The sequence below is a fragment of the Synchiropus splendidus genome, chromosome 3, assembly GCF_027744825.2.
Source record: "Synchiropus splendidus isolate RoL2022-P1 chromosome 3, RoL_Sspl_1.0, whole genome shotgun sequence".
Classification (NCBI taxonomy): domain Eukaryota; kingdom Metazoa; phylum Chordata; class Actinopteri; order Syngnathiformes; family Callionymidae; genus Synchiropus; species Synchiropus splendidus.
The window spans coordinates 20,158,098-20,181,296 of NC_071336.1; the positions used below are offsets into that span (position 1 = coordinate 20,158,098).

At 40.9% G+C, this 23,199-nt stretch overlaps 2 protein-coding genes across 12 annotated transcripts; both read left to right on the forward strand.

Moving 5' to 3' along the window:
- Positions 1 to 137: 137 nt before the first annotated feature.
- nup58 (nucleoporin 58) lies at positions 138 to 11,540 on the forward strand. 9 transcript variants are annotated; one of them, XM_053860809.1, is made up of 14 exons: positions 138 to 493; positions 783 to 946; positions 1,035 to 1,067; positions 1,144 to 1,422; positions 1,677 to 1,848; positions 1,927 to 1,992; positions 2,107 to 2,281; positions 2,408 to 2,487; positions 3,564 to 3,682; positions 4,217 to 4,299; positions 5,566 to 5,767; positions 9,363 to 9,488; positions 9,709 to 9,807; positions 10,437 to 11,540. In XM_053860809.1, exons 1-14 carry the CDS (start codon positions 414 to 416, stop codon positions 10,604 to 10,606), a joined length of 1,848 nt encoding a protein of 615 aa, XP_053716784.1. In that variant the 5' UTR covers positions 138 to 413; the 3' UTR covers positions 10,607 to 11,540. The 9 variants fall into 9 exon arrangements, with proteins under 9 accessions (XP_053716784.1, XP_053716786.1, XP_053716785.1 ...); XM_053860811.1 differs by having other exon boundaries at positions 9,405 to 9,488; XM_053860810.1 differs by having other exon boundaries at positions 1,683 to 1,848.
- A 631-nt stretch (positions 11,541 to 12,171) lies between these two features.
- On the forward strand, positions 12,172 to 22,585 carry ropn1l (rhophilin associated tail protein 1-like). 3 transcript variants are annotated; one of them, XR_008414271.1, is made up of 7 exons: positions 12,172 to 12,269; positions 12,551 to 12,683; positions 12,879 to 12,996; positions 13,336 to 13,497; positions 14,030 to 14,205; positions 18,333 to 19,399; positions 19,515 to 22,585. XR_008414271.1 is itself a non-coding variant. In XM_053861245.1 (6 exons), exons 1-6 carry the CDS (start codon positions 12,245 to 12,247, stop codon positions 18,391 to 18,393), a joined length of 675 nt encoding a protein of 224 aa, XP_053717220.1. In that variant the 5' UTR covers positions 12,172 to 12,244; the 3' UTR covers positions 18,394 to 22,585. The 3 variants fall into 3 exon arrangements, 1 of the variants encoding a protein (XP_053717220.1); XR_008414270.1 differs by having other exon boundaries at positions 18,333 to 20,010; positions 20,180 to 22,584; XM_053861245.1 differs by having other exon boundaries at positions 18,333 to 22,585.
- Positions 22,586 to 23,199: the final 614 nt, after the last annotated feature.

The following is a 23,199-nucleotide window of genomic DNA, read 5'->3' on the forward strand; positions in this document are numbered from 1 at the left end:
TGCAACTTGGTTCTGTATTTTATTTTGTAATGGTTGACGCCGGAAGTTATTGGTACTTCCAGAAGACCTTTGCGCATGCGGAATTGTCAGTTGATACGTTGTGTTGAGCGATATGTATGCTGGGAAATGTAGTTGAATCATCGTTTACCCAAAATTCCACAGGACACCGTAAACAGCGGGCGGGCAATAGGAACATTAGCAACGCGTGCTGATCCTTGCCGCACATTTATCATAGTTTAAGGATTAAAAGTTAGCCTGCGCTACAGTTTTGATTTGAAATCGAAACATATGCGACACGCAATTATCTGCCGTGAGTGGGAAGCCTATATTTAGAAGGCTAGCAGTAGCTTACATGTGTACCTGAAGTCGGCATGTGAGCGGTTTCGTTTTGTATTAATGTCATCAGAGGTATAATGTCTGGCTTTAACTTTGGATCCGGGTCTCTTGGCACCGCCAATACCGGTGGTGGATTTACATTCGGGACAGCTACCAGGTAAAGACGAGTGGCCGACTGAGCTAAAGTTAGCATAGCATGTTAGACGTTAGCAGTTGTCAAATTTGTATAAAGCATCAGTGATTGAAACTGTTGTTTCACTTGATTTATTGAATAAAATGTAACATGTTTTAAGTATGCTAATATATGAATGTTATACTCACTGTTCGCCGTCCAGTATTCATTCATTCATTTTTGAATATATCGGTCAGATCTGTGCTGGCATCAGTTGGATTTAGCTTCGACGTTTAAAAAGTATATAACGTCACTCATGGTGTTTTTCTTTCAGTGCACCTGCTGCGAGTACGGGTGGCTTCTCCTTTGGAAGTGCTTTGGGTACAGCTGCAGCCACTCCTGCGTCCACCGCTAGTACCACACCATCACTCGGTTTGGGAGGAGGCCTGTTTGGTCAAAAGCCCTCCGGTGGGTTTTCTTTCAACACACCTGCTGCGGGTATGTTGGGACCAAATGACTGAAGGTCACAATCAGCATTCTGTGATTGTCATTCCTCCAAGTAACACATTTCTCTTGCATCTTGCAGGTGCTACAGCACCAGCTGCTGGTCTCACACTAGGCATGTTGACTGAAATAAGAATGACTGAGAAAGAAAATTATTTAGTTTTAACTTTGAATGCGTCTCTATTTATCAGGTGCAACTCCATCAACGACTGCAACTACTGGTTTCAGCCTGGGCTTCAGTAAACCCACCGGATCAGCTGCGCCCTTCTCGCTCACCACCTCCACAGCAAACACTGCAGCGTCAGCCCCCGGAGCAGGTTTAACTTTTGGATCTGTCCTGACTTCCACTGCTCCACAACAGCCAGCAGCCACAGGCTTCTCCCTGAATCTTGGTGGCACTACTGTCTCCACGGCAGCTGCCACTATTCCATCGCTTGGCGGAGGACTTTTCTCCAGCAATGTCTCTAATGGTAATAATGAGTTTTTGTGCTTTGATTAAACGTTTATGTTTATTTAAGTTATCCTTGTTTCTGTTGTTCAATGAAGGTTCGCGACAACTTTGTAAAAGCCCAAATGTGCTCTGTAAATAAAATATTGTGCAATGAAGCATGTACACTATATACATTTTCCCTGAAAAGTGCTAATATTTGCAAAAGATTAGTGAGAATGTTATTTTAATTTCAGGAGTAAATAAGTAATGCTGGGTTCTGTGTTGTGCTTTGAGCTGCAGGTTTGGGTACAGCTACACTTGGTGGAGGAGGGTTGACTCTCGGTTCTCTGTTATCAACTTCTGCGGCCACATCAACAGCCCCTGCACCCAGTGTTGGCTTGGGTGGGGTTGATTTTAGCACCTCATCTGAGAACAAGAGTGATGCATCATCTGGTGTAAATGCCCAGTAAGTGTCCTTGATGAAAGCTGGTATTTTGCTGAATTAAGTGTAAAAAAAATCCATAACACAGTCTCTTTCATCCAGGGACAGTAAAGCCCTAAGAGATGAGAACCTTCCCCCGGTCATTTGCCAAGACGTGGAAAACTTTCAGTAAGTTTTTAAATGTTGTTCGTGCATGCAATTTCCTTTTTTTTTACCTGTATAAAAATGACTTTTCCTTTTATCAGATCTTTTTTAATAATTCCATATGTTTCTCTTACCTAGAAAATTTGTGAAGGAGCAGAAGCAGGTACAAGAGGATATCAGCAGGATGTCATCGAAAGCTATATCTAAGGTCCAGGATGACATCAAGACTCTGAAGCAGCTACTTTCTGTCAGCGCCAGTGGACTGCAGCGACAGGCTCTGGCCATTGACAAATTGAAGCTGGAGACAGCACAGGTATAATAATCAATAATACAAAACTTCTTCTGCCCCCTTTTCCTCTTAGATATATGGTGAAAGGGAAAATATTTAAGATTAATAGTTGAACAGTCTATTGTATTGATCAAATCACATATTTTTTAGGAGTTAAAAAATGCCGACATAGCCCTACGCACTCAAAAGACGCCTCCTGGTCTTCAGCACGAGAACACAGCTCCATCAGAGTAAGTGCCAAATCAGACATTGTTGTGTTGCTTATAACATCATAAAATGACTTATGAATGATTTATGAAATGTTGAAACCAAGGGTGTCCAAACCCTCAAAGAGCTTGTGTGGTGCAGGATTTTGTGCTGTATTATCTTTTCAATCATTCTAATCAATTAAAAAAGATTTAATTGTATTTTAATTTTACAAAATGGCTGCCTTGTTGTTTTGCGTTGACAGAGCAAGAAAAACGACAAATATCCAGATGTGATGTGTCTCTGACCTAGTTAAGGTTTTGATGATTTCAAATATAATCACTGAAGTATTAAAGCATCTTTCATGAACCTGTTTGTTATGGAAAACAAAACTGACTTGCATGTCATCATGGCTAGACGTTTCAGATGTTAACTGGAAATCTGAACTCCTACAACTCCTGACTTTTTATTTATTTATACCTTTTTTAAGTACATAGCAAAATCATCTTTCCACTTCAGTGACAGCAGCTCCATGGGAAGGTGGATTCACAGTTACCAATGGCCATAACAGCTCAGATCAGGATTAATTCTTGGAAAAGCACTTTGATTGAGCCCGAGTGGTTTTCTGGCAACCTATGTTGCAGGTCATGTCTGTGGTACTGTGATAATTTGAATCCGATGCAGCTAGGCTGCAGTTAGCAAAAAGGAAAAGCAAAAACACACTCCCATAAACAGCCATCAACACATATCCGCATGTTTCCAGGAAATAAACCTATATATATATAACTGTGTAACTTGGGTAGGCTTATTTATAAACCCAAATTACTCAGAAATGGGTGGGCATTACTCACTCTGCAGTATATTTGTTTAGCGAAGTTTCATGTAATGCTGTAAAAGCATAACGGGCCTACGAAACTTAATACTGTTGCAAGATATCCTCTTGGCGTTGTTTACTTTGGAAAGAATGTTCATGTGTTCAGATTAAGAATTTATTTTCATGCCAGACATTACCAAACTATTTGTCACACTCGTTCTTTGTCTATTGTTTTTTTCCCCAGTGTTCAAATTGGGGAATTTTTATTCAATTTTTATGAATATTGACCTGCATTTCTCTCTGTAGTTATTTCCATAGCCTGGTGGGTCAGTTTGAGGTGCAGTTGCAGCAGTACAGGCAACAAATAGAAGAGCTGGAGAACCATCTTACAACCCAGAGCAACGGCTCTCACATCACTCCTCAGGGTAAGCTGTTGCCTGAATTTGGTTAATTTAAAGTTCATTTTCTACATTAGCAAGGAATAATGTCTTAATAATAAAGCAAGGCTGTTGGTGACATGAGTTTGTGGCAGTTTGTAGCTTCATTTTATGACGGTACTTTGGATCCTTTGCAGCTACATGAATATTCATATTGACCAGTATGTGTTGTGGCTGCCACTACCTCAAAGCCTCAGCAGGAATTTTATGCACAATTATCCGCGATTCACACACACATAGCAAGTGTGTTTCGAACACTAACACACTCCCCTTGAGAAGGTTGGAAAACCTGTGTATGTGTTTACTCTTAAAATGTGTTTTTTATCCAAACTCGATTGAATTATTTTCCTCTGAAGTGATTTGTGTTTACTATGTGAAGTGGATTTTGAGTTTTTTTTGTGTTTGTTTTATTTTGTAAAACAGTTTGTATTATCGAGCATCTAGTTAAACCTTTGTAAATGTTCATTCCTGACAGTTTCACTACTGTTTCAGCAACACACGTGTTTCTGTTTTCCTTCACAGACCTGACGATGGCCATGCAGAAACTATACCAAACGTTTGTTGCGCAGGCAGCACAACTCCAGTCCACCCATGAGAATGTCAAGGTCAGTTCAATTGTTATTATAGCACTTAACTTTGTTGCCACTATTTATTTGTTGTTGTTTTTTTTGCATTTGTGGCAAGTATTTCATTTCAAGCGAAATTCACAGGTGTGAAGGAGACATCAGTGCATTAAAGACATTTTTTTAGTATTTATAACTGCAAGCAGTCCTTGCATTTCAAAAACAAGTTCCTCACCAGTTTGTACATGTTAACGGTTGCTGGGATGACATTAACCAACACGAGAACGTTGCTGTCTGCTCCCTATTGATTGGTAGGGATGTCCCAATACCACTTTTTGCCAACCAAGTACAAGAACTAACGTTTGAGTACTTGCTAATACCGTTATGAGTAATTAATAACTATTAACTATTAAATATTTGCACCATAATGAACGGGTTAGTGTGGGGCAGCGCAGATCATCTGATAAAATCTCTAGAGTCTCTATTAAATGTGTTTCAAAAAAATCCTTCATTTGTTTATCTCGCAGCATAGCTGGTGCGGGTCATAGCATGTCTGCAGTCTCATTGGGACAGATGCACATTGTTGAGTTTCTTTTGTTAGAAGTACAATTTAAACTACAATCATGAGTCCTCTGCAGTAGCTTACTCGGCTTTAGTGTCATGTTTCTCACAGCACTGAGCTGCAGTCTATGCCATAGTGTTAACAGTTGCTCTTTAACAGTAAAATGCGAATAGCGTTTAGAGTTTTTCCAGATTCGTGTCACTTAACATGGGATGATTTCCTGTCTGAACAATGCTCAGGGCTGCTTGGAGCTCCAATAAAAAAGAAAAACCAATTGTGTTGCAGAGGTCCGACAACGTGCTGCACATCGTGGGGTATATTTATTACATGAGAAAGGCCAGTGTGGCATGAGGGCCTGCGACCACCCTCATTTGCATTAGAGTTGACAGGCCTGTAAAAACCTGCAAGGCACTGAAAATCCACAGAAGGTGAAACGCGAAAGATTGAGGCAACACTGTGGGAAGTATCAAGTGCTATCATATGACGAGTACAGTAAAACAGGCCACTGTCAGTGCGAATGAATTGATTCATGTAAGAGGCGTGTTTCCGTGCTTTGATAAATCATTGTTACTGCATTGAACATACATTTGATGGGGGAAATAGTTATCAAATTCCTTCCTCTGTTAAAGTGCGGCTATTTTCTGCAGGCACAAGTTTTGGGTGGCTTTCAAACATTGCAGATTGTCTCTTGTTACTCGTAAGTCTTGGATAATGATCTTCATCTGTCTGTTTCAATTTCATCGCAGATTTTGAAACACCAATACCTTTCTTATCGCCGTGCCTTCCTGGAAGACTCAACTGACATCTTTGAATCCAAGCGCTTGTCTAGCAGGAAGTGGCAGAACACACCGCACATCACAACTGGTCCTGCTCCATTTTCCAGCGTGCCGAACGCCGCAGCTGTTGCCATGGCAGCTACGTTGACGCAGCAACAGCAGCCAACTCCAGGTCTGACTGCCTACAAGTTCTAGAACAGTTCTCCCATCACCTCATATGAAAATTCAAAACATGATTAAGAAGTCAAACGAGCAAGATTGGATGTTAGGGTGTCCTTTTATTGTAATTTAAAGTGTTGTGGAGGAAGATCATTTGAACTCTCAGAGGAAGTCTTTGCGTTGCCTTACCATCTTCGCTCTGAATCTCAAGTAAACATTACTGCACCAGGGTAAATAACATTTCACAAATGCCGCCAGTTTGTGGCTGTCATCTGCGTGGCAGGTTTTAAATGAGCGTACGTGTCGTCTAAATATTTATACTTGATGATATATTGTATAGTTTGCATGTAGAGAACCATCAAAATCACCAGACAAAGCCACCAACCTTCATTATTATTCATTTTTTAAAGTCCTTCTGTAGACACAGCGAGCGCCAGACTATTATATTTGAACTGGAGAAAGTCGTGTACATCGTATACCAAGAAGCTATTGGTGTGGTGTCTGACCAAATCTTTGACAGTTCCCACAGATATTTTTTCAACACCAGTTTCTTGACTGTGGTTTAAACATCAGTTTAGGTCACACTTTACTCAGCACACCCCTTCCTGGAGCTCAGTCCTTCTTGACTGGGTCTAGTCGGTCAACTCCGCTGCAGGATTAACACTCTGAGGTGATTTCACCAGTGAAAGTCGAGTTAAGTCAGAGTACATAGTCATTAGTGTATACAAAAGTTTGGGTAGTAGTTACCCTCGTGTTTGCGGTATAAAGTACACTGCAGTATGGATCTATATACCTCCTCTGGGTTACGAAATCAAACCTGTCATCAACACTCGTACAGTGAAGCTACTTTATAAATATATTGCGTCAACATTTTGTGCTGCTAATATGATATTTCAGATGTTCTTTCACGTGAGTGCTGAGGACATTTACAGCCAGTCTTAAACGCACCAACAGCTATTGAAGAATGTGTGGCATCATTTTAAAGACTTGGTTTAGTTGGAAACCTATTTCAGGGTGAGGGAAAAAAGGTTTATAAAAGCAATATTAAAATGGGTGGCGCGTAAACAGAACTTCTTGCTTCGCAGTAGTTAATCCAAGTCACACACTGAAACTGGGAAGTGTGTGTGTTTTGTTAGTAAGTTGAAGATGTGAAGACCTGAAGATCAGTGTTGTCAAAAAATGAAACCAATTATTGGTTCACGTATACACTGTTGTAGTATGTGCTCAGCAGTCAGAGGTAGTTGACACTGTACTTATTACTTCTTTAAAATCCTATTTAATGTATTATATGTTTTTGACACATGATTGCTCATTGAAGAATCACATTCATAATTTATTTCATAAAGTATTTCACCACAGAACTTGAAACTGATTCACAAATGTGCCAAACACTACAATGTTGTTGCAGAATGTTGTGGCCTCAACAGGTATCATCACTTATTTATTGTAAATATCTTTTTCCCGCCAATTGTTGGATTATGCAACTGACGTATTCCGCTCTGCATTTGTCAATTCAATGCCATTTTTAGCTTGCTGATGCTTTTTAAAAGACTCAGGAAGATAATGAGGGAAATCATATTCATGAAAAATGTCCTTCCTTTTTTGTTTTTTTTTTTACATTTGGGATCTAAACCTTTGCCACAATTTAATTTATTTTGAAATGCGTTTTCCGTCAGTGGCGTGAAAGGTGGAATACTTGCAACCTTTCAACAGAAGGGCTTTCTTTAAGTAACAGCTTAATGTCAAATGAAGTGCTTGATCGCGATGAATTTTAGTTTGTAAATATTTAGCGTTTTTTCCCCAATCTTCTGAGAAACAATATGAGTGCCAAAAATTATCAGATGATTGAATTGTCTTTGAGTGCTGTTGAAGTTTGAATTTATTTTTTATTTAATGTTACTAAGCCTGAAATGAGTCGGTTATTCACATTGTTTTAAATGCCAACGTTAATTCTTGCAGTTAAATCTAGCTGGCGCTGCAGCAACCAACTGAAAATCTGCCTTCGTTGTCCAGTGTCCTCAGCCTTGTGCACGAAACACTAACACTGTAGCTCTTAGTTCAAAATCAATTGAGGCTTTGCTGATGAAGTCAAAATTGCAATCGTGGCTGAATGTCACAGCACTTGGGTTTCTCTTAACTTTCATGTGAATTAGCTGTATATTATATTTAAATTGAGTTTCTATTTTCAACATTTTCTTTTTAAGGAATCCTTTTTCAGAAGACAAGTCTACAACTTGACACCTACTGTAAAACATTTTCAAACTACACGTTTCCAATGGTTTAGTTTATTGATCACTCATATCTTTCTAGACTCGGGAAAGAATTTCTTAGTGACTGCATTTTCCTTGCGCAGGTTCTCCTGCTCAGCCGTTGTCATTTCCTTATAAGTTGAGAACCAACTCTGAAACAGTGAAAAGCTTATCGGGATGTAGATTTTAGTCATGAAATTCGGACCTAACTGTTAATCGACAAATGTGTGCTTTTTGGTAGACTTTTTTTTTTATCTGGTGAATCACCTATCACATGGTTCCATAACATTTACAGACCAATTCTTTGTTGTTATGCAAGCGATGACCTTGCAAGCTGTAAACTTATTGTGAGGCATAGACAAGGTCAGACCTTTTAGAGTTTATGGTTGTGTGGTTGACTGTTAGGGTGATGCGTCGTTCAAATGGCTGCAAACATAACTTTTACCAGAAGTGGACCCCAAAACCAAACTTTTGCACAGTTTGTCACCTCCAACATAAACAGCAAAATAACCTCAAACCTTAACAACCTCCACCTTGATGCTTGATGATGCATTTCAAATCAAATCCTTATTTTCATGTTCTGATTTTCTATATACAAAGAACAGACGTATGTCCAGAAAGACAGTATTAAACTACCTTATCTTTTATAATGTGAACGTGGACTGTTACCGCTCTGAACTGTCTGGCCTGTGGCTGACGGGGGTTGGAACTCACTGCAGGTTGTTTTGGGGATTCTCTCTGGTCAGTAGTTTGTTTTTAAATCAACTAAATAATGTTACCATTCTCCTCTCCCACCACAAGAATGTTTATGATGCTGAGTTCTGCTTGTGTATTATATTTAAGCTCCAAAGCAGACCTTTCTGAAAGTTTTCTATGAGTTAACAAACGGTGTTAAACCTGCAGTTTTAAGGAGTTCACCTGCAGTGAAGGTCTTTATATGAAGTGATTTTATCTGTAGGCGAGTGTGTTTGAACCTATTTAACCAATGCCTGTTGATAACTAATATTTAATATTCTGTGCCTTTTTAATCTATATTCAACTGCAATTGTATGATTTTTTTTTTTCTTTTTTGGACTTTGCTGATTCTTTCACTCTCAAACTTGTCAAATTAGCAGTCACAAATCAGCACATTTGTTCGGAGTCATTTGTGTTCCATTGTAAGTGCATATGAAATTGACAATAAATCTGGTTTTAAAGAGAGAAACATTTGTCCTGGTTTCTTTTTAAACATGTTTTTGAAGTGAAATATTTTTCACATTTTAGATTAAATTAAAGACAAGTTTGGGAGTGAATGAAAGCAGCTATTTGAGGTAAGGTGTTAAGCTAGTCATTCATTTTCATTTTTTCCCCCCCCAATAGAAACACTTATGAGAGTAAAAGTGCATCCTCTCTGTGTCGTAGGGGGCCAGGCACCCTTGGGGGCAGGGTTCGGAAACCCCTTTGCCTCTGCCGTGGGCTCTAGTTTGGGCTCCTCTACTCTGGGAGGTATTGCCTCTGATTTTTATTCCTCTAAAACTCCCTCGTGTTGTGCACCTTCATGCCACATCTCACCCATGATTCCTAGTTTTTGTTGATCGTGCCACTCAGAGCAGATTTCTTTTGCCTTCACCTCCATCTTTGCTTTTCTTGGCTCTGGCTCTTAGCGTTGTTCTTCAGACTCTGGTGGGTTGATTTAATTCCTCTCATGTTTGGCCTTCCCACTCAGGCTTTGGTGGAGGACCTGGGTTTGGTGGTGTTGGGACTGGAGGTTCATCCTTTGGCTTTTCCTCTGCAAGTAAGCCCACTGGAGGAAGTCTGAGTGCAGGTACTTGAGAACTGACAGCACTTGGAAGTATATCAAGGGTGGATATGTATTATTGTTATTACAGAGGAAAGCTGTGAAACCTTTGTCACAGAACAAACGAGAGAGGGGTGAGAGACATTCACATAAAACTAATGTTCACATAAAGCTATTTTGGACGTGCTAGAAGTTCAATGCAAAAGAATAAACGGCCAAATTTCATTAAACAGAGTGAAGCACGTGAGGCAGTGGTTAGTGGTTCCAGTCTGTGTGGCCTTTTCATGCTCTCCTTATGTTTGTTTGGGATTCCTCTGCTACACCCAGTCTACGGGGGTTGTGATTTGACCAGTGATCTGTCCAGGATGTCCCCACCCTCTCACCCTCTGTAGCTGGGACAACACTATGAAGTGGCAGAACAGCCATGAATTTTATTTGACTGCAGATAGTAACTGTTTATTGTTAAGTCTTTAGTGATGATGTTGAGTCTGCATACCTTCACTGCTTTGTTTTGATGCATCTCTTCCTCCTTGGGTGTTTTGACACAAACTTAAATGGATTTGTAGTTCTAGATTCGGGGGCAGTCCACTAACAATCCTAATCCTATTCAATGTCACTTCAGTTCCTTGTGTCTATCGGATGTTTTTCCATTGCAGGTTTTGGAAGCAGCACCAGCTCAGGCTTCAACTTCAGTAACCCCGGCATCAATCCGTCCGCGGGTCTGACCTTTGGAGTGTCCAACCCTCCTGCCACAGGGTTCAGCACCGCAGGTCAACCATTGCAGCTCAAGAAGCCTCCTGCTGGAAATAAGAGGGGCAAGAGATAGAACAGAGAAAGCTTTTAGTTAAGGTTAACTGATAAGTGGAGGTTCTGTAGCCGGAGTTGCTCAACTTCCCAAAAGCATATTGGTGTTCCAAAAAAAGAAATAAAAAAGAGTTATCTGCTAAAACGTTCTTGCTGCCTTATTTGTCGTTTGATTCACCTTGAATAGGTTAACAACTCAACCACTTGGCACTCGTGCTCATTTGCTAAACAGATGGATGATGCTGTTCCTTGGACCAAAACAAAGATTGTGGACTTTGATAAAAACAGGATAAAACTTCTTTATAGCACAAAAAATTCTTTTGGGAAATATACTTTTTTGTGATCATATTTTCCTTTTAGAAATGACAATTATAGAAGACAAAAACAATATTTAGATTTTTAAAAAATGCACATTTGTAAAAGGAAAATATATACCCACTGAGCTGATCGTGACTCTCACCTGTTGTTGTGTTACTGTTTAAGTTGTAATCAAATGTGTCGAAATGCATGGGTGTGCTGTTCCCTAGTGTTTCCTGCTGTCCGTCTCACAGCTCACATTACTTTCAACAAGGGAGATTCAAGATCAGCTGGATTATAGTGAACACAGTTTATTTTTCTAAACAGTGAAGCGATGATGTTGGAAGGCGACTAAACAATCGGCTTCATGACATGCTTGTTTTTTGCGCTGCATTTTAGGTTCTGAAATTCCATCCATGTTAAGTACTTTTAGAAACATTGTCCAATGAAGATGTCACAAGTGTTGTCTGATTTACTGTCCATGTGGTCCATAAATGTAGATGCATGAGTGCATCTTGCACAACGATTGTTCAGTTCTGTCGCAGTTTTGAACCGTCAGTGAGTTTTCTGTTCGGCTCGGTTACAAAACACCAATGGCTGTAATGTTTTCTAATCGCAGTCTGTGTACCTGTATTTTCCTGAGTCTGTTTAATAATAAAACGTTTCATACACGTGCTGGTACTAGTACCTTTATTGAAAACATGAGCGCAATCCGCTTTCCATGCTGATACAATTTTCATGTGGCTGTTCTTAGTGAGGCCTCTTGAAAACACCCACAGATTTAATCCAAAAGGTTCTGTGACACTCCCGCTGTTATTTTTGAACAACAAATATTGTCTTTTCACATTTCCCACCAGTTGTTACCATGGCGAGCTGCCGCCTCTACTTTTACCTAACTTGACCTCTACCCTTTTCATCCACCGTGATCATCCTTAAGAATCAGTATCAGCTATATTGACAGTGAGGATCCCACCAACTAGGAAAGTGCTTTGGATCAACGTGCAATAATGAACAAAACATAAATAAATAATAATGAATAATAACAATGAACAATAATAATAGAAGTAACTAACAAATAAATAAACCACAAACAACAAAGGCTGTTTGTGAATTCATCAATCTTACGGCCGAGGGGAAAAAGCTGTCCTCCTGTTAACGTGTAACTTTTCGGTTGTAATTCAAACGGTTGGTACTTTATTTACGCATATTTGTTTTTGACAATTACTAGCGCCATCTTCCTCTTGCCAGTAGAGGGCGAAAACGCACCCTTGTGCAGCCGTCAGCGAAGAAGACCACCGTTGCTATGCGACAGCGCGGCAGCACAAACCAACCACCAGGAGTAACCAAATTTTCATCTCCTTGAATGAATTTTTATTTGCCAAATCCAGGTAAAGTGGCCTGTCGTTGTTGTATTTAATGCAAAACTCTAATACTGTGATCATGATGTGATGTCCTGGTTAACGCAGCTATGTCACTCTTGTCCGCACCGTAAAATAAGTGCTTTGATATCAAATGTAACGTCTTTATATTAAAGTTGTGACGCAATTTTACGATGCAAGACTCAACCGCTATTTTTCTGAAGCTTATTAATTGGTGTAATTTGTGTTGTTTGTCCGCGCAACAGTCTTGACTTTGTTTACTTTCATCCATCTTGACAATTGTCCGGCAGCCATGCCGCTCCCTGACACCATCTATTGTTCCGAGCAAATCAACGTGCCTCCCGGCCTGACAGACATCCTGAAAAACTTCACCAAGGCGGCCATCCGGGCTCAGCCCTCGGACCTCCTGTGGTGGTCTGCCGAGTGAGTACTGACACATTCTGGATGGAGCGAGGTGCAACTGAGCGTTTTGCCAGTGTTTCCATCAGAACACTTGGCCCTGACTTTTATTGCTGTAATTTAAGAAAATAATATGTGTTGACTCATTGATCAAAAGGATTTGAAGATCTACAAACAAAACAAAATCAAGCCGTTGACAATGACATGTTGTTCTATCAGATACTTCAGAGCGCTGTCCACTGGGGAACCTCTGCCAGGCAGCGACAGGTTGGGAGCAAAGGTCAACATTCCAAGAGCAGGCCTCACTCCAGCGCTCCTCAAGACTCTCAACAAACAAGTACGTTGTTTGCTGCGCTGAAATATGTCTTGCATTTCACTCATACTAGCTATAAATGTATGAGTAGTATTTATTAAGTAAGTATTTATTGTACGTTCAACACACTGGGATATGATCAGCCTAGCAATACTTGTGGTAAAATATATTTGTAATTTCTTGTTTTGAAAAGGTCTTGAGGACAATCCTGGTTTTACTACCATGACAGCAAGAGTAGTTTGAATCCCATGTCGGACAAACTTTGGTCCTTTCCGTGGTCATTTTTGGGGATTTCCAGATTCCCCTTAACGTCTCATCCCTGGTGCTGTGATCGAATGAAGGAACACAGATATTCTCGTCCAGTTTTCAGAAGGACAGAAGTGCTCCATAGAGGACCTGCAGAAGAGCTGGGCAGATCTGTGTCTCTCCGAGGATCAGCTGAGGACCCTTCTGTCGTTGGGCAGCTTCAGCTCTGACATCGAATGGCTGGACTTCTTCGCTTTGGGCTGCAGTTCTCTGGGCGGGGTGAGATGTCAGATCATGTGTGACTACAGCACAGCTGGGAACCATCAGGCTGCGCCCCCCTCCCTCTCCATAGTTTTAAATTGTTCCCGACTATGCAACCGCATATACATTATACATTGTTTTTAATGTGATGTTGGAGGGGAAAAGACGATTCAGACATTAGCCACTTGAGGGCAGTCGCTCTCTCTACATGAGATTCGTTGCCGTACAACTGCTGAAATATCTACTTGTACACGTGACATTTGCTACCAAAAACATAGCTTCAGAGTAGCTTCATTTTTCCAAGGAGGGAATGTTCGTACACTGGAGACAGGTCAGTAGGGGTTGTCTCCATTCCCTGTTTAATTATAGTCCTCAATCTCTCTGCTGCTGCTGGGCAGGTACATGCACGGTCCTCCTCTCAGGATGATCCAGCTGGGGTCAGTTTTTCCAAGCATTAACCTTTGTCTTCCTCGGGCCCATTTTCATGAGCACTACAGCCCAAGAACATCGAGACAAGCTGTTTCACTTGTATCGCTTCATTACTCCACAGACCTTGATGGCGTCACTGAAGTCTGCTTGTGAGATACTGACTGAAGACGAAGATGACGGTTCGGCCACCATCCCTTTCGCTATATTTACCAGGATGTACTCCTACCTGGCCAAGCTGGACGGAGACATTCCGCAAGACCAAATGGACAGCTTCATCGCCTGCCTGAAGAATAAAGCGTAAGTTTTAATACCTCAAATTGTCTGTCAAATTATAATAAATAAATGTAGGCCAATAATACTGGGTTTAAAAAATATCACAAAAAGGTTTATTTAGACTCTTAAAAAATTCCCTATTGTGGGATGAATAAAGGCTGTTTATCTCTCCAATTCAAGACATAGTGGACAAAGATGAATGTTGGTTGTTGCTATGATCACACAATACTGGTGATAGATGGAACCATTTCTATGTATTGAATCTGTTTTACAGTGAAGAAGCAGTCTCAACGCCAAAAAATCTGGCTATTGTTTTTGGCCACGACCCTAATCTCTCCGATAAATGATGCCCACTGTCGTAAAGGCAAATGTCACCCCTGTGAATGACACACTGCTGATGCAGTTTAGTTTGGAACAAAACAAAACAAAAAAACAACTCTAAAGCAGCAAGAAGCCAGGAAGAGGGTGGGAGGAAATTAAATCACAAAACTATGTTCATTTTACAAAGAGTATGTGCTTTAAATAAACTATGGCTATAATCTGATAAATTCAGGAATGATTAATATTGAATCATCGACCATTGTTCGTGCATTTAATAAGCAGCAAAAGGCTCAAAACACTGTTTGTTTCCCTCACCAATGTCAATGTTTAATGGTGCCCTGCAGCTTTAAAACATTTCCAGATATTACTAGCTCTTCTTATTTGAGGGTATAAAAACTATACAGACTTCAAATTGAAAGGAAAATGTAACCTGTGATTCAACCTCTTTGTGCAAAAGAGAAGCTGCATCGGCCCTCCTGTGGCAGAAGTATAAATTGGACTCACCCACAGTTTTTTTTATTTGATCATTTTACAACAGTCACTGGAACTTATATACCTTTACGACAAGGAATAAATGGATGTAATCCAACCCAAGAAACATGGCTACATATGTTTTCTTTAGCATCTATGCTGGACCATGTGCAACTGAAGATAACTTGAAGACTTCTAACCTTCACCATCATTTTCTATGAGGAATTTAACACCTATCAACAGCCAGTGAAACTCACCTTCTGTCATTCTTTCTCTATAGTGCCTGGATATCTCGGCTCAATGTCTCGCGTCTGTTCTGCTTTTGGTATCAATCCACTGAACTGATGCATCGACTGTTACCGCACAGGTGTCAAGTCAAACCTTGGTGACTGGACTGTGTTAGGCATTAGCCATGTGTTGTGTCACATCAAGCAGACAACATTATCAGTGGCAAATCCATTCAGACAATTTGTCTTTTTGTTGTTATAAATGTGTCATGAATCGCCATCATGTATTTACACTTGCTTAAACACATACATCATATTCCACTCCGTTTGAATGTGACCTAATCCCGACCAGCAAAGAACAAAGGTCATTTACATTTACCCTCAGTCAGTAATAGTGTATGTATTGTGTACAACGGTCCTTGCATGCTTCTCAGGATACGTGAATGTGACTTTATCTTCAGTAAACTCAGACAGCTTCATCATTTATTCAGGTCGAAGTCGATGGCACGAGGGCAACACGGTGATTTAGATTCTAAATACATACAGCATTGCTGTCAGAGTAACCAGGACTCTGAACCAAACTGAAACCCAACTATAATGACCCAGTTATTTTGAAGTCTTCCTCCTCAAATTGATTCTGAACCTTGTGGGTTCCGGCAAAAATGGTCCCCACGAAGGCAAAAGCGCTCCACAAGGTGGTGTTCTCCCCAAAACTGGTCCTCACTAGGATAGAAATGCTTAAACGCTTGACACTGTCCGAAATGTTCGACCACAATCCTGATCAGTGGCGAAGATATTTAGCACACATGGCCTTTCTGGCTTCACAAACACTTCACAGAGTTGGTTGCAGTTCTGAGTCACATAGTACACACTGAGTGTGTGCAAACACATGTAGCTGTGTCAATGTGTGTTTCTCTTCTCAGAGCAGGAAACACATCAGTGGGAATTCTCTGGTCACACACTGTGGTTATTGTTTTAGAGCAGCGGCGGCAACAGACCCCTGCACACACTCTTGACTCTACTCTATCATGGTATACATCTTAAAAATGTGTTACATAGCATTACATATTTCTAGTGAGCTTTCCATCACCAAGGCAGACTCATGCTGCGCCAGTTCTCTTGACAAGCAGACTCACTGACAACTCCTTTCTCCTCACGAGAGTTGGTCCTGGATTTGAGCAAGCTTTTCACCTGTTTCCTGCTGAGCTTCATGGCCTCAAATTTAGAACTGCTGATGCTGCACTTCTGCCTCTCCATGCTTAAATATAAATCCAGCGGGAGGTGAAGTTCTACAGCTGATTTGCATAAAGCAGTCCTGAAATTGTGATTGTGTTGGGCCATCTACCTTTACTACCCAAGACTATACGGGGAAATGTGCTCCCCCGCCCCTCAGGAAGGCGTGTAGGAAGGTGGTCATACTTCCTGACTGTCTTGTGAATAGTTGCACACACACTTCCTCCTGGAAGTAAACTTTACCTCTGTTTCATTTTATTGTTTTAATAGCTTTCGTCTGCTGAGAAAGACTATCTTTTAATGTAAATATAATTAGTTATAATTTGATCTTTTAATAGACCATTTTATCAGTGGTACAATTGTGTTGCTCTGTCATAATCCATGTTGGCTGTCCTGCTGCAGAAATGAATTTTCAGAAGTGGAAAACACCATGATGTCATTTCAAAGATGTCAATGATTTGGGATCTCTTGCTCGCAGCTGGGTCTTGCAACACACCCCCTAGTCATTTCTTTGTCATCTGGAGGGACACATTGAATGGTTGGAAGCAGGGTGGATTCAAAATAATCTCTTTCTGTGATGGCTGTTGTGTAACGTAGCGTGTTCCAAGGTTGGTAAGAAGGAGTGCATGATTCATGCTGGAGTTCAAGGATGTTTTGTCTTGTGCGTTCCTGCACTTCTGTGCTCCTGTTTCATTTACACAAAGCCAAAGTAAAAGTGCGTTTTAAGAAGTGTTTTAAAAGTGGACAGTGATGGTGCCTGTCTTAACATGGGGAGGGGAATATGCGTTCACATACTACTTTGTGTGTCTATTAAGTTTGAATAATACTTCATATAAATACACAACCTCCCCAACAGCTACCACACTGACTGTCCTAAAATTTTCCCTCTACAGAATCACTCATAGACCAATCGCTCACAGAGGTATATGATTCAACGTGTGTTATTGCATCTGGAAAATATGGAAATTTAGACCGCGATAATCAATCGTAGCAAAACGCACCAGTTGTAGAATCATAATAAATCTGATCAAATCGGCAGAGAGATATCAGATTAAATCATATCGTCTCAGCCCTACGGAGGCTTCTCTGTTCAGTCTAAGCTTCTCAGCATTCTGAGCTTCACCCAGTCAACCATTCATACTAATAATCAGTAATTGTGTGGTAATACAGCAAAACTGTGTGTGACTCCAGAAACTGTGGAAAAGGTATAATGTAGAGCAGTGGTCCAGTCTAAGTCTCGAGCTGCTGCCACAGTTTTTCCAGGTTGTTCTCAGTTGTGTTCCTGGTCTTCCTCCTCATCACCTCCTCCACACAGTCCTATTTTTGTCAACCAACTGAGCAGACCATCGCACCATCTTTCTAAACCTGTTGGTTTCTACAGCCTTGATGCCACTTACCCAGCACCGCGCTCCAAAGCCAATGTGCTGTCAAGCACAGAGTGGAAGAATGCCGAGACAAGTGTGCAGCTGGAGCTGAAGGAGCATGTGCTCTTCTTCCTGTAGACGTATCAGTGTGGAGTGATGCTTCAAGTGTGCTGTCAAAGTGAACGTACACCATGCTAGTTCAATGTCCTTCCTCTCAGTGTCGACGCTGTTCAACACTCTCTCGACTCAAAAATTACATTTCATAAGAATTGTGAAAAAAGTGCAGTGGATTACTTGGTTCAGATATTATTGAGTGGCAACAGTTGAAGGTGATATGTGGGGATGGTGGGTCTACCTTTTCATATGTGTAGTTTAATAAATTCAGGCTGAATATCACGTGTTTATTACAATAGTAATGAACACCTAACAGTCCTTTGAGATCCAGATCACCCCTCTTTTATGAAGAGTTTTTTAATGTTGCTGATAAAATGTACCAAAACCCAAAAGTATGACTGTAAAACCCTCTGTGTTGCAGTGATCTCCAACAGGGAATGATCAAGCCCGATGACTTCATCAATCTGGAGCAAGACAGTTAAAGGAGGATCTGTTTTTTGGCAACTTTGGGCAGGTTTGAATGGGAGACCCTCTTTTCAGATGCGCGGCAGTGTTCTGGAAATGTCACTCGAGGCGCAGGGAGCAGGTGAGAAGAGAGTAATGACACCCGGCACATCCAAGACTGTGAAAGAGGAAGAAAAAAGATCCCTATTTTGGGAACAGCTGTGACACTCTGTGACACACACCATGTTGGCACGGTTAAACTCTCCTTTGTTCAGTCACATAATTCAACCTCTGAGAAATAAGGACGGAGACGATCATCATGTCTTAACATGAGGCCGACAAGTTTATGAATGCAACTGCATAAAACTGTTCTGATCTGGAGTCTGGTGCAAGCAAGTTAGTGTGCATTTTTAAGTCCAGCCTTACTCTTTGACTTCTCTTTGGAATTTTTCTTTTTCTTTCATCAACAGTGGGCCTTTTTGTTTTTGCTTTCACTTTAGTGTTAATGTGTGTTTGAGCTATGAAAAAAAGGAACAGTGACGTGTTTGTCCTGCGTCCGCACAGCTTTCACTGACAAGTTTTTAGAATGAAAAATGCAGTGAAAGTGTCTGGATTTTGAAGTGCTTTCGGTGGCAGATGCGAAGGCTGATGCTGTTCAGCTGCTTGCTGACAAGTGTGTATTTATCAGAGTGAGACAAAATCCATTCTTTTGGGAAACTATTTTCTTACACTTTACGTGATGTATGGACTTTCTGTCACCCGTTGGTGGCAGGAAGTATTTCTAATTGTGCTCTTAAACGTTTGCATGTCCACACTTGACAGTTACAAAGCCGCCACCAAACTTGCTTTTTAATTTCCCAAGTTTCCTTTTCAAGTGCGTCCCTGGTTATCGAGCGTCTGGCACTTCACATTAGCGGAGTAGCAGGCAGGACATCCGTGAAGCAGTTGCAGGTCACAATTCCACTCGGAGCCACTTGCCCTGTAACCCTTCTGAGAAAAGCTAATCTGCTTTGCTGTGCATGGAGCTCTTCATTAAACTTATAGGTGTGTGTTTAGGTTTCTGCTGCATCAGCAGAGAACCATAACTCTACTTAAACACAGACCCTCTGACGACCCCTTTGAAAGGTTTTATTTAACATAATTGTTTTCACTTCCACAGGGACATGCACAGATAGAGCCCCAGTGGTGCTGGAACACCAGCTCTTTTTCCATTCATCAGTAAAGTTCCCTCTTCATTCTTATTCTTCTCTTCATGAAGCAGCCCAAATGTATGTTTGCTAGAATCATTGTGAGTTGCCCTGTATGTTATTTGGTTGTCAAGAGATGGCCTAGTTGTTCAGTCTGATATTTCAAATTCACTCACAATAAAATGCATTAGATTTAAACGTGGCGAACCTGCAACCTGGGGTTTCTCAGGCTTGTGCTCTGACCGCTGTTCCACTGTGAAGTTGCATTCTGCACAAAAACACGCCAAACAAAACAACCCAACATCTTTTTTTTTTTTTTTTTTTTTTAGAATGGGAGTCCATTCCCACACTTCTAATGGAACTTTCCTGACAACCTGTAACGCAGCTTGTAGACCATTCTGGGACTTTACAGAACCAGCAGCCAGTTCATCAATCGCCATTCATTCTTAATCTCAACTGTGCATCTGTGTAAGTTAACATTTTATGTTGGAAAGTTTGACAAAAAATGAGTGTGATTCAACTCCGTTTTTACACAGAAGTGACACTGCGAAAAGAAAAGAAATGAAGGGCTAATAGTCAGTTAGTTAAAGTGAGTGCAGTCTTGTGCTTAACTCCATCCTTCTCGCGTCTTCTTCAGTGACCAGATTGAAACGCTGTGCTTCTGAAAAACACATGCCCCTTGAATTATGGAGTGATTAGACTGAAGCCAAAACGTGACCTATAAACCATAAAAGATGATCACAGGTTTGTGGACTCACTGCGCTCTCGCACCACATAAGCACAGCAGCCGGGTGTTGGTGGGAAGCACCGACTGACAGGAGATCTTTGTGTGGCTGGCGTGCTTCAGGTTGGAAACTGAAGAGAGCACAGTGTGTTTGGAGTGTGAAGGCTGTTTGTGGTTCAAGATAAATAAAATCATGAATGTTTGAGCTTGTCTCGCCCAAACAGAAGCTGTTTACTTATGAGGTGGATGTAGGACAGCGCTGGAGAAAAGAATGTGACAGATGTGATTCTGCTCGTACTGACTGGATACAAAATCACCAAAGAACATCCAAAGATTTAGCTCCAGTAAAGAAGTTATAGAGATTTTTTCAAAATATTTTCAGATTCTGCTCAAAAGTTTTATATGAATACAGTCAAAAAAACCCTCCGTATCATGTATAAATTGTAACATTTAAATTGTGGCATCTATTGCAGCTGCTTGCGTTGCTGTTTAAAAAAAAATCATGGCGAAACCTCAAGCACGTCTCAAACAGAGTGTTCCCTGAGGTCCTTGACAGATTACGTTGCCAGAGGGTCTTCATTCCATTTTCATTGAAGATCATCAACTTTTAAGAGGCGGAAAGCATCACAAGTAAGCGTTTCATCAGCTTTGTCGAGCCAGAATCACGTTTCTTTTCTTCGCTGAAGTGGAACAGTTCAAACTGCTATTCATCACCAGTAATCTGCCGTTCTTAATGGTTAAACCTCTATAATTCTTAGATTTAAAAAAGCACTCGAACATCGTCTTGACGAAGGTCAAGAATGGGTCATAATGGCTCGAATTAATCTGTTACTTTCAATTTTAAATTAAAAAGCAGCACTGCGTGGTTTAAGAATCTATGTTTTTCTATTCACGTTTATTATTTTTTTTATGAGGAAGGATGGTGGCGAAACAGGTGGCAATATACACGACACTGTCAAGCACATGCCTGTACTTGCAAAGGGAACTTCAGAAACACCTATCTTTCATTCAACATCAGGAATTGAACTCTGTCAATCAGCCAGTGAGGAAAGTTATGATCCAGCGAGAGGCTGAAGCAGCTGCAAGACCGATTGACCCAGATTATAAAACTTTATTTGCCTGTCTCTAACAAAAGAATGTGGATATAGTATATTAAAATCTAATAAATGTAGCTTTTTGTCCTGCACATTCCCTCCTGGGTGTGAATGTAATAACTCTTTGTCCACGCTGGTGTGAGCTCTTGGTTGGTCGGGTTCCTGTTTTCTGTTCCAGGACCCTTCCATGAATGATCGCCCCTGAGTTCACTTAGCAGCTGTAAGCTTGTCTGGTGGTCCCGTAGGTTTGTTATACTAACAGCAAGAGAGCCAGACTCTTAATCTGTATGACGCCTACATCACAGAAAATATGAAAATAATCTATGTCAAAATCTGATTTATCATTGCTTCAAAACATTGGATTCTGGTGTTCCACTGGGCTCAATTTAGGTGCCTTTTGAAATGTGCATATGCACTGAACTTTGAATATTAAAATAGAATATTAAGGAAGTAAATCTGGGACTGCAATGTTTGCTATCTTCACAAGAAAACAGGACGTGCACTCACTAAATACATACGAAACAAAATTTAGAGCTGCTGACTTACATGGGAAATTCGACGCTATTGTGATCCTAAAAATGAAGAGGTTTCCACGTGTGGCATCAAACCCGCCCCAGAGACACAGGAGAGATGCTCTCTCAGCTGGAGGTAGGCTTAGTAATGATGTGTTCACACTGAGAGGGTTGTGTACTTGTTTTTTTTCCACAGCAGGTGTTGTCACAGCCTCTATGTTTTCATTACCAAGAGCAAACTATGGCTTTTTCATTGTAGCATACTTTAATTTCAAAGTTCACAATCTGAGAACGTGACTGTTTCTTTGTGTTGTTCGCCAACGTTCTCGTGAAGAATTTTGAAAACCTCCCAGCGCTGCTTCCCTTCTCTGCTCTGACATGCTCCCAGTAGTTTCAGCAGCGTCCCGACTGACCGGGAAACTCAGAGGATGTAGGTGGACCAGGACCTGGTGGTGCGAATTAGGGACTGCTTAGTACAGAGGTGGGCAATTACATTTCCTGAGGGGCCAGGTTACATGTTGTGACCGTTCAGAGGGGCCGTCACACACAAAGAAAGGAGTGTCAGCGAAAATCGAAAATAAAAATCAAGTGATGGCATGAAGTGTGATTATGAAATAATGCTTTATAAAGGCACAGAAAGTGTTTTTTTTCCATTGTTCCATTTAAAGATTCTCAATCTACTTTCAATTCTGAGGTACTTTAAGGGACAAGAAATACTCCTAAATTAGCCAACGGAAAAGATGATCAATAAAGGAAAATAATCAAAACAGAAAATTATGTTTCAGTTGCATCATTATGAATAAAAAACAATGCACAAGACAAAAATGTCAAATAGAAAAACACAAAATATAAATAGAAAGTCAGTTTTATAGTTTTACTCTGACTCCACGGGGACCACGTAAGTCAAAGGGCCTCGTTTGGCCCCCGGGCCGCCCAGGTCTGGCCTAGTAGGAAGGTGACGCAGAGTTGTGACTCAGGGAACTGTTCTGTCACTATTAAGCCAGACCTGAAGATGAATATTTTGGCCCATTCTCTACTCATTTTTGCCTTCATGAATCACAAAATGGTGATCTGTGGGGACGTTGTTGTCGTTGTTTGGACGTACGTCCCAAGTGACGTGACCTGCTCGGTCTACCAGGTCCTCTCTCACGCCGCGTGGGAAAATGACTGACCTGACTGGCTGATCAATTGATGCCCTACTAGGGACCAGACAAAGGCTCGTGAGATTTCATGAAACAGTGCCATCGACTTCAGAAGCCACAAGACGGCACGCTCCGCTCTGGACTCTCTGGCTTTAACTGCTTCGCATAAACCTCACATCATTTTA

Bases quoted from the DNA above. Each gene is read 5' to 3' on its own strand.
- nup58 (XM_053860809.1), top strand. From the start codon at position 414: ATGTCTGGCTTTAACTTTGGATCCGGGTCTCTTGGCACCGCCAATACC. The intron at 494-782 runs GTAAAGACGAGT...TTTTTCTTTCAG, and splicing joins ACATTCGGGACAGCTACCAG to TGCACCTGCTGCGAGTACGG. The intron at 9,489-9,708 runs GTATTGCCTCTG...CTTCCCACTCAG, and splicing joins GGGCTCCTCTACTCTGGGAG to GCTTTGGTGGAGGACCTGGG.
- ropn1l (XM_053861245.1), top strand. From the start codon at position 12,245: ATGAATTTTTATTTGCCAAATCCAG. The intron at 12,684-12,878 runs GTGAGTACTGAC...TTGTTCTATCAG, and splicing joins CTCCTGTGGTGGTCTGCCGA to ATACTTCAGAGCGCTGTCCA. The intron at 13,498-14,029 runs GTGAGATGTCAG...ATTACTCCACAG, and splicing joins GCTGCAGTTCTCTGGGCGGG to ACCTTGATGGCGTCACTGAA.